The sequence below is a fragment of the Hakea prostrata genome, chromosome 2 (genome assembly GCF_041222555.1).
Source record: "Hakea prostrata isolate BN-2017 chromosome 2, UWA_Hpros_2, whole genome shotgun sequence".
Lineage (NCBI taxonomy): Eukaryota > Viridiplantae > Streptophyta > Magnoliopsida > Proteales > Proteaceae > Hakea > Hakea prostrata.
In genome coordinates this window covers 12,687,080-12,697,986 of record NC_142601.1, presented here as the reverse complement: position 1 = coordinate 12,697,986, position 10,907 = coordinate 12,687,080, and the positions used below count along the sequence as shown (strand labels likewise).

The 10,907-nt window shown below is 36.7% G+C and overlaps 1 protein-coding gene across 1 annotated transcript; it reads right to left on the bottom strand.

Annotated features, from left to right (window-relative positions):
* Positions 1–564: 564 nt before the first annotated feature.
* On the bottom strand, positions 565–4,465 carry LOC149023801 (putative CoA ligase CCL7). Its single transcript, XM_089144290.1, has 6 exons — positions 3,273–4,465; positions 2,795–2,984; positions 2,543–2,688; positions 2,373–2,440; positions 2,148–2,250; positions 565–957 (listed from the first exon to the last, which is right to left on the bottom strand). Exons 1-6 carry the CDS (start codon positions 4,290–4,292, stop codon positions 844–846), a joined length of 1,641 nt encoding a protein of 546 aa, XP_089000416.1. The 5' UTR covers positions 4,293–4,465; the 3' UTR covers positions 565–843.
* Between the last annotated feature and the right edge of the window lie 6,442 nt (positions 4,466–10,907).

Sequence of the window (10,907 nt, the reverse complement as noted above, 5' to 3'; positions counted from 1 at the left end):
TATAATGCAAGCTCAAGTCTCAAACTAGGTTCGAGATAGAAGAAGATATCAATTTTCAGTTGAGATAAAAGATGATGTAGAGAAGTTTGATTGGATTTAGGTTTTCAATCGATATAGAAGACGATGTTGATTTAGGTTTTTAGAGTTTTTTTTTTTTAAGCCGGTACAAGATAACCTAGTTTGGTTTAACCATGTTGGTTCATTCAAACCGTATTCATCGTTAACGGTTTACAGAGAAATAAGCAAAGAAAGATTGAATGGCTATGATTTAAGGTAGTGACATGTGGGGCCATCCAAAAGCGGCCGTCGGATTTTGCCCCACAGAGGATTTCAATACAAATTATGTATTAACAAAGGACCTTGTTTCAGTCATGCAGTCTTGCGCCCATTGGGTCAGAATCTCGATGCCCCTCGTTGCTTTAAACCAAGAGATGCAACGAGTCAGCCACCAAGATTTTGATCTAACGGCGCACTGGACCACAGAAGCAATTTCAATCAACCAGGGCTACCAAACTACCAAGGGAAAGGGGGGGGGGAAGAAAGGGAAACACATAGGAATGTTTTGCTTTGTATGAGGTGCAAGTAAGTACATCTACTACATTATTAGCTTCTCTTAAAGGTATGCAGAACTCTGATGTATGGGATTTCTTGCATCCTGGATAATTCCTCCATGTGGGTTTGGATTCTACAAGATATATTATTCCCCCCATCATTTTAAATATTATTAATAAAATCATTGGTATGCTTACTTCAAATATTACATGATTAGTATTTCTACCCAAAAAAATAATAATTTGCTGATGGGTATGTATAGACACAAAAATTCTTCTAATTCTTAACACCTTATAGTTTAGATCTGGCTTTCTGGATAAGCTCTCTCCGAAGTATTTTTCCAGAGGCTGATTTTGGAACACTACTTGTGAATGTTACCCTACGCAATCTTTTGAAAGGAGCAACCTGCAAGAAAAGGCATTTGATTAAGACCATGTTTGTTTGATAGAAAAAAAGTAAGATGCTTCAAAAGTAGAGAACAGAGACAAGATATATGAGATTGCTAAGGCTACACTTTTGAATGAAAACTACTTTCTTTATAAATACTAACTAATTTGCATTAAGAGTAGACTTTACATAGGCAAAGCAAAATAATTGGAGATTTTTTATTTGTTAGTGTTAGATTATCTCTATTTATTTATTGGTAATTTTCACATACCCCTAAGGTTTGGTCCAAGTCATGTTTAGTAAAAAAAAATTGACATTTTACATTTACCTCCCGGTGGTAATTCAAAACAATAAAAAAGAAGAAGGATGTAGCGTCATTTTGAAGACCAAAATACCATTATACCTTTTCAATTCCCTTTCTTCAACTAGTAACTTAATGAGCCAGAAAATTAATCCAATATGAAACTACTGGTATCTCATATGTCTGTTTAAATCTGGTAAGTTGAAGAAAGGAAATTGAAAAGACATAAAAACATTTATGTCATGAAAATATAGTATATAACTTTTTTTTTATTAAATACTATAAGAGAGGCAAATACAAAATGTTATTTTTCTTTTTATTGAAAATGACTCAAATCAGTATTTATTTTATTCAATTATATTGATTATTATTATTTTGGTATAAGATAGAGATAAATGGTTAGATTCATGCGTTGAACGGATCTAGGCACACGGTAACCAAGGCAAGGTGGTATGACAATCCGAAGACATGTTAGCATGCGAGCTCCAAGGCATGGTTGCATGCAGTCCCAAGGCATGATAGCATGGTGGCCATTAAAACACACCATGAGAAGAGCCAAAAGATTAAGAAAGGGACGATACACTACAAAAAAATGATCCGTCAACATCTAAGTGGTGCCTTTTTTACCACCACAAAACCCCAATTAACTTTGCTTGGGTCCCGTCAAGCCAAACACCACGGGCTATTTCAGCTTGACATTTCGATCTCGACCGAAATTTTTTCGGATAGATTTTGGATTTGATGGTCCAAAATCTCGGCTTGACATTCATGATCCAAGCAATTTCGCAAAACCCACCTAGACATTTCAATGGTGGTAATTTTTTACTAATGCATTCTACGCTTTACCCCCAAAAAACACAATTTTTTTTACTACAGCGTGTATAACATGCATAAAATTTTCCTCTACCTGCTCTGCAACAAATCTCTGAACATCTTCTTCGCTTAATGAGCTCTTGGGTTTCTGGACCACGTAAGCAACTGGAACCTCACCAGCTTCAGCATCAGGAAGTCTGTAAAAGTGACAAAACATCCACTATCAATAATAACCAAACAACGTACCATAAAAAATAATAAGAACCATACAAAATTATCCTCAGATTTGTTTCCGAATTTATCAATGATTGCGACTCACGGGATAACAACAGCATCTAATATCTCTGGATGTGTAAGAAGAATTCCTTCAAGCTCAGCTGGTGCAACCTAACAGAATCAAAGATATAATCAAGAACAAAAACAAGTATGCATTAGTTTAGAAGTTCTATTGTAATGCCTTTCTAGAGGAAGTACTAGAATTGATCTCACCTGAAACCCTTTACACTTGATGAGTTCTTTTATCCTATCAACAACAAATAACCCGCCTTCTTCATCGAAGTATCCAAGATCTCCAGTATGTAACCAACCTTGATCATCTAATGTTGCCTTGGTGGCCTCAGGATTGTTGAAATAACCTGAAGGTTTTCGTTAAGTTAGCATTGAAAATGAGTGAATTTCTGAAGAAATGAAGCATTAAAATGTACAAGAAGTAAGGATACTCCGTGAGTGAGTTTCAGCTACCTTGCATTATATTTGGTCCTCGAATCCATATTTCCCCTAATTGACTGGGAGGAAGAGGCTTCAGTGTGTCCATGCTAACTATTTTCGCTTCGACTCCTGGAGCAAGATGCCCAGATGAACCAGTGTTGCGAGTTCCTATATTTGGATTCTCTAGTGTTCCAATTCCACACGATTCAGTCAACCCATAACCCTGTTCAAAGATCATTTCAGAAATTCATATCAAAACAGAAATTGGCTTCTAAAATTGGTGGCCGATCATGTTTGGTCTTCAGTTTTTAGGCATTGTTTCCTTCTTCTAGTTGATAAAATAACAGAAAATCAATAACAGATTACTTTGTGATTCAATTTTCTACGACCGCAACCAATTTCAAACCAATTCATATTGAGCAGGATCATATGTTTTTTATTAGAGCAAAACGCAGCAATCCTAAAGAATTTCAAGCTTCAAAAATTGAAGGGGAATTCGCAGATATACTACCTGAGCAACAGTGGCGTGGGGCAAGTTCATGGAACACTCCTCCATTATCTCCTTACTCAGAGGAGCCGCACCAGAACCAATGTTCTTGATAGAAGAGAGATCGTATTTCTTGACCAAATTTTGCTTGGCCAGAGCAATCATGACTGGTGGAACAACAAACATATTGGTCACTCTATACTTCTCCACTGCTCTCAAAACCAACTCCATATCGAATTTCCCGACGGAAACCACCATGTTGCCCCTCTGCAACTGGGCATAAACAATGATGGAGAGCCCAAATACATGAAACATCGGAAGAAAACAAAGACAGATATTATGCATGTCGCCGGCGAAATCCTGGTCTGCTGTCATAATGAGAGAGGTAGAAATGAAGTTCCGGTGAGTAAGAACGACGCCTTTACTCGTCCCAGTAGTGCCGGAAGAGTACAAGAGCGCCGCCGTATCGGTCTGCTTGATCGAAGCTTTGGGTAATTCCAGGTTGGGATTTTCCGCCATGTTGATCAGGTCATAGAAGGTTGAGATGCCAGCGCCGGAGAAAATCGGCGGCGAGGAATTGGGTGGACCCAGCATCACCGTCGGCAGAGCGAAACCTTTGACCTTGTTCCATAGCGGAGGAACAGTGATGACAAGCTTGGGATGAGAGTCTTTGACCTGCTTGGTGAGCTCTGCGGTGGTGTAGAGAGGATTTACAGTGGTGGCAATGGCTCCAATTGCAACAATGCCGAGGAAACAGAGAGGGAATTGGATTGAATTAGGAGCGAAGATGAGAACAACATCGCCTTTTTTGATGCCTAGATGGAGAAGACCATGAGCGACCTTGGCAACCATGGTTTTGAGCTGAGCAAAGGTGAGGGTTTCGCCGGTATCGGCGTCGGCAAGTGCGAGCTTGTCGGAATAAGAATCGGAGTTTCTGAAAAGGAATGGAACCATAGAGAGATTTGGGTCATCGGGAATGAACACCGGAGGACGAAGAGATCTGTATATTCCATCACTTCCATAGCCTGATTTCGATTTCTCCATTGGTCAATGAACGCAGAGAACGACAAAGAGAGAAAGAGCGAATTAGCTTCTCTGCAAATCTGTGTTAACAAGAACAGTTCTTGCATGGAGAAGATTATGATTTTTACCCATAAATAGTGATTTGGGAATCTACTCTCCAATCATGTTGTACCTTCCATTTCCTAGTTACTTTTCCTGTTTTGTCTAAATTTCAGATAAGAAGGATGGAAAAGATGTAATTTTGTTCGGTTCACGCGCGTTAACGTCAAGCGAGATGACTGTCAGATTCAAAATTTCGTTCGAAATTTATTTCGATCGTTGAATTTGAACGATTGCGACCGAAATTTCGATCCAACGTTCCAAAAAATAATGTGCATGCGAAGAAAATAGGACTGGATCAATTAACACGTGGTAAAAACTGGCGATTGGACTAAATCGCAAGTTTTCACGGGCCTTTATTTAGTGTGGGCCCCACATTTATAGTCAGAGACACGATCCAAGACTTGACATTTCTTTCTTAGATATCTTTCATGCATTGTCAGCCTCTCTGACCAGTTTTGGCCTTTCATAATTATTATAGTGTTCTCGTTTTCCTTGTGAAACTTTTTTCTAGAAACATTGTTAGATGACTTGGATCCATCATCGTTAGATCCGACCATGTATTCCGGAGTCTGGATCAGCTCTTCGGTTTCTGACCACACAAAGCAATGGGGCCCACGATAAAAACATTTTTTGGAAAAACAGAAAAAAAATTTTAAATTTTATCCGTGGGCCCCACGTTTTGTGTGGTCAGGAACCCGTCAGGGAGCACTCTGTGCTACCCCAACGGGGTGAGGATCCAGATTCTATATTCCGTTGGTTCCTATGAACTGGTCAATCTTCTGTGATATTAAATATAATTTTTGGTTTTGAGTAGAATTAAATCCCTTTCAAGCCTTGGAAAAATGAAGGAGAATGCTTTTAGATTACAGGGACTATTTGTATTAAAAATAGGTTAATCATCCCCAAAAAAAGAGAAAAAAAGGGTAGACAGGTACATAATACTTCTTATTATTAATATTATTTTTAAAGCTCTGTCTTGCCCAACTTAGGCACATTTTGACTACTTCTTCTTCTAGTTTAGTAAAAGAAGTATTCGAACTTTTGACCTCATATTATAAGGAGAATGCTTATAGATTACACTGACTAATTGTATTAAAAAGGTACATCATCTTAAAAAAAGAATATAAAAAAAAGGATAGATAGATACATAATACTTATTTCTTGTCTTTATTATTTTTGGGAGTATTGTCTTGCCCAACTTAGGCACGTCTTGACTATATTTTCTAGCTTAATAAAAGAGTATTCAGACTCTTAACCTCATATTATAAGGAGAATGCTTCTAGATTACAGTGACTAATTGTATTAAAAATAGGTATATCATCTCAAAATAAAAAGAGAAAAAAAGGATAGATTGATACATAATACTTGCTTATTATCTTTATTATTTTGGGAGTTTTGTCTTGCCCAACTTAGGCACGTCTTGACAATATTTTCTAGCTTAATAAATGGAGTATTCGGACTCTTAACCTCATATTATGAAGAGTTTAGTATTTTATATAAATATTTTAATAACTCATAAAAATTAACTAAAGATAACTCACAAATGTGAGACAAACAAATGGTGCTTTGTTTTGTAAATTCTATTTAAGATTGGGAATTTTTTTAATCCCTAGTTTATCAGATCTTGAATACCTCTCTATGTGTTCAAGTGAAATGAGCAATGAAAAGACTTATGGACCTTGTGAGATGGAGCTTGTTTATGTGGAACTAACATTTTATTTTGGATTTTTCACATGTTGATTAATCACATCGCGTAGTGTTGTCTTCTTTTTAATTCAATCATTCAACAAAGAGTTTGAATCCTCTACCTTACTCTCCTCACATCCATCGACTTCATATTTAGGAATGGACTTATCTTTGGTTCACCTTATCATTATTCAAAAGTAAACTGCCTCTTAAATGTGTGGTAGAAGAGTGTGAAGAGAGGAAAATCTACTGCCCAGCAAGAAATTGCAGCCTTGACCTCTTAATTTTGAAGTACTAAATTAATCATTTCTAAAGTTCAAAATTTTCCAAAAAAGGTCATGGGCCTTTATTTAGTGTGGGCCTGTGTAGGCAGAGAGACGATCCAAGACTTGACATTTCTTTGTTTCTATCTATCTTTCATGCAATGTCACTCTCACTACATTTCGGTATCTTATTATTAGTTTTTTTTCTTCTTTTTGAGAGTCTCGTCTTGGATAACTTATGTGCCTCTTGACTACATCTTCAGATTAATAAAGGAGGATTTGAACTTTTGACCTCATATTACGAATAATTAGTCTTTTATATAAATATTTTTTAATATCTCATAAAAATTGACTAAAGGTAAGTCATAAATGTGAGACATCCAAAGGGCGTTTTGTTTTGTAAATTCTACTTAAAGATTGGGGATATTTTTAATCCCTAGTTTACTAGATCTTGAATACCTCTCTTTGGTGTTCAAGTGGAATGATCAGTTGAAGACTTATGGACCCTATAGGACGGAGCTTGTTTAGGTGGAACCAACCTTTATTTTGGATTTTTCCACGCATTGATTAATCAAGTGGCCTAGTGTTGTCTTTTTTATAATTCAATCATTTAACAATGAGTTCAAAAACTCTATCTTGCTCTCCTCACATCCCTCCATTTCATATTTAATAAGGGATTTATCTTTGGTTCACTTAATCATTATTCAAAAGTCACCTCTTAAATGTGTGGCAAAAGAGTGTGAAGAGAGAAAAATCTTATCCCCTGCAAGAAAATTAAAGTCGTGACCTCTTAATTATAAAGTACTAAATTAATCATTTCTAAGGTTCAAAATTTACCAAAAATTGAACTTTTTTTGGGGTAACTGAAGAAATTTTGAACTTATGACCTTTGAAATGTTATAATGTCAATTTTGTCAAACATCTTGGATTGGATTTTGAACTTATGATCCTAGTTATTTTTTATGTTGAGTTCTATTCAGACCCTTGAGGGTAGGGGAATTAGTTAGTCCTAAATATAATATGTTGTAAATTTGTAGAGTTGGGTTACCAAAAAAAATTTTTAGAGTTGGTATGGTGTCTTAATCCCATCTTAATTTTGCTTGTTTATTCTTCCACTCAAACTTTTAACCTCTTATGAGATGTTAGTCTTTATTAATTATTTTATTCTTTAATATATTGAATTTGTTTGCATCTCATTGGATACAAGGACTTGAGATATCGACATGTCACTTGATGATCTAAAGTATCATCGAATATCTATTTTCGATTTGACCCAAAAAAAATGTCATCGAATATCTTATCAGGGCGGAGCCATGAGGGGCGGAGGGGCCATGGCCCCCGGTTAAATTTACCATATTCCCTAATTCCTTAATTTTTTTGGTTTTCTCCAGGAAAGTCCTTTGGCCCCCATTGGCATTTAAAGTAAATGATGGTAAAATGTCATTCCATAAAAAACTATCTATCATCCTATTTATTCTCCCCTCTTCTCTCCTTTTTTTCCTATTTATTCTCTCTCTATCGTGGTAGAATTTTGAAAAAAATCTTTTGGTTTTAAAATTCAAAATGTTATTTCTAATTAAAACTACTCTCATCCCTTTTTTCTCTCTCCCCTCTCCTCTTTTTTCCTTTTATTCTCTTCCCCTCATGCGTGGCTGAATTTGAAAATCTCTCCCTTGTTTTTTCCCTTCCATTTATTCTTGTTTCTTTTTTCTCTCTTTTCTTTGTTTTCTTTTATTTGTTTTTGTTCTTGTTTTTTTTTCTTTTTGTTTTTGTTTGTTTGTGATGTCTCTTGTGGTACCTCCTTGTTTCTCTCTTCCTTTTTTGGTGCTTCTTTTAGGGTTGGTCTGTGTATAATTTTTTATATTGTCTTTTTTACCTTTTTGTCGAAAATATCTTTTATAATTTTCTTTTTTTCATGTGTGGGCCCCCATTTGTGGTCTTCTTTTTTTTAATTGCGGTGGGCCGGGGTTCCTTCCGCCCCCTGCCCGGTCCCTCTATTATTTTGGTCAATATTATACATAATATTGGTCTCAAATCATGCGGATGATATATGTAATAACTCCCATATTTCTAATCCAGAATTCGTATTGTAGGTCCGAGTACCTGAAGTTCTAGTTGGAAGAAGCTGATGGGTTATCCGGATTGGAGCCCATGATCTAGACTTTGAGCCCATGAATATGGATACTGTCGGAAGAACTTGCCTTACTGAGAACCCGAAGAAGATCCAGTGAAAACCCAAATGGATTTCCAACATGGGGCAATTCGAGTTTGAAGATGTCTGAGATCGAGGTAAGAGCCCTTCACGTGTTAGTTTAATTTAAATTGGTGTTAGGGATCAACCAGGAAAACAAAACACCCAAGTATTGAAAAGTGCTGGAGGGCGGTGGCTTAAGACGATTGATTGACTAACCAACTGTCCCAAGTGATTGGTCGGTTGGGCTGCGGGATTTAAACCTTGTGTTTGCCCCTAGCTCCCTATAAATTGTCATTCAGGACCTAATTTCGCATTATTATATTCGTGGAGGCTGCTATGGACTGAGTAGAGGCTGTGTACATGTGGTTGATGGTGAAGAACCCTCGATTCACGAAGAAAACTTAGATCTTGCTTTGACTTTCAAATCTTTTAGAAGTTAATTAAGCACTCTCTTATTTTACTGGAATTCTATATTGTTAGAGCAGTTCCTCCCTCTAAAATTCTGAAATAATGAGTTGTAGTGATTAGATCATTTTCCATCAATGATCTCGATTGGATCATGCCAGGAGATGGATTTTCATATCCAAATCAAGGGCTGATCTTGTCGAAGAAGATGACGTGGATTCAAATCATTCTCCTTTTGTGATCTGATGTGTGGTCACCTCTCGGGAGTTTTAAGAACAAAGTTCGGACGTGAATCAATCCAAAATCAAATCGAGGATGGGTGATCAAAAGTCTGAATTTCAGAATTGGAAAACTGCTAGAAAAGTGGGTGGTTGCTTAAGGAAGTCGATTGGACCAACCGCCTTAAGCGACCAACCTACTTCCAAAGGCTGTTTTGGTGTTTCTTCTCTCTGATTGGATCTCAAACCTTAATGAAACTTTTTTATCCTAATCTAGGTGATCTCTGAGGTTTGTTGGAGTGATTATCTAAGAGATTTAATACGTTTTTCCATGACATTTCCTCTAAGACAGGTAAGGTTACAATTGCATGTATGATTGACAAAATGTTATGACGATTTGCCTAATTCATGTGAGAAAAGAGGATTGCCAGAATTCATGTGCTCTGACAGTTAATGTCCAATGTGCTTTACAAGATCACTCACAAACATGGAGGCATGGAGTCGAGGAATACAAAGAAAATTCAATAAAGCTAAAAGCATTCAAAGAACAAAATTTTAAAAAAAATAATACCAAATACATATTAATCAAGTCAACTTGTGTACAAATATACAAAAGCTACATGTAGCACTCAACTTGATGTTACATTGTTAATCTAAACGCCAATAAGAGAAGAAGAAGAAGAAAAAAATGACACAAAATTGGCACTTGGACAGGAGAATAATGTCATCAAATAGAGAAAATCTCTGGAGCTGGAGCAGCAGAGATCATCACAGCTGTCTCTTTTAGAATACGGATGTATTGCTTCATTGAATTCACAATCTAGAAAGTAGTGAATCCCTACCAACCATCCTCTTTACTCACTCATGCTTCGTCCTGTACCCTGTGAAACCATCTTATGCCTGGTAAAGTGAATAACAAACCCCCGTCTTTGACCAACTCTGTGGAGACCTCAGGGGCTTGGTTCCAATATCATGTGCCCCACAAAAAAAATGATAAGATCAACCTTAAGGATCTGCAAGAGTGTAACATTTGACTTAAACAGAAAAAAATTCCAACAAGAAGTATATAGTTTCAAAGAATTAGGGGTTCAAACAAGTATATAGTTTCACATTACAGGAATTTTTATCATACTAATCAGTTGCTGTGTCATATACAATGGGAGTTACCAGATTACAAATCCAAAGACAAGAGAATCAAAACCCTTACAATATGCTTCTCTTTCATTTGCAGAGACAGAAGAGTACCAAGAGAACCTTGCTGAGTACCATGTGGATATCCAACCAAGAAGCTCAAACCACCATTGGGTGGAGCAGGGACTTATAGTTAAATATGGTGACAGAGGTCTCAGGGGTAACCAACGTGGGACTATTCACCAAACAACTCAAACTTATGGTTGAGAAGGGTTTCTAAATCCATGCTACGAGAAAGAGCACACAAGCCAGCAGGCCAGTGGCAATTGCTATGAGGTGGTCTACTTTGGGCTTAACTGTCAAGTATTTGAGGATATGGGCTGTGAAGAGAGTTGGCCTGAACATAAATGATCATCTGAGAAATTTTATTGATTGAAGGTGAAGGAGTTGTTTGTTTGTGGGTCAATTATAGTGTAATATCATTTTGTTTTCTATTACAGGATCTATCAACTACCTAATTTCATCCACAATAAAATGGGAGTGTCAACCTGTGTGATTAGATACTCTTAATACTAAATAACAGTCAAGTCAGAAAAGATCAAGCCAAGAAGATGATTAAAAAGGGGCGTACCCAGTG

What these genes read in the sequence shown, in the direction of transcription:
- LOC149023801 (XM_089144290.1), bottom strand. Translation starts at nt 4,292, where the DNA reads ATGGAGAAATCGAAATCAGGCTATGGAAGTGATGGAATATACAGATCT. An exon ending in TTAGATGCTGTTGTTATCCC is followed by an intron (nt 2,251 to 2,372) that starts GTGAGTCGCAAT and finishes TCACTTTTACAG; the next exon opens with ACTTCCTGATGCTGAAGCTG. An exon ending in AGAGATTTGTTGCAGAGCAG is followed by an intron (nt 958 to 2,147) that starts GTAGAGGAAAAT and finishes CTTTTCTTGCAG; the next exon opens with GTTGCTCCTTTCAAAAGATT.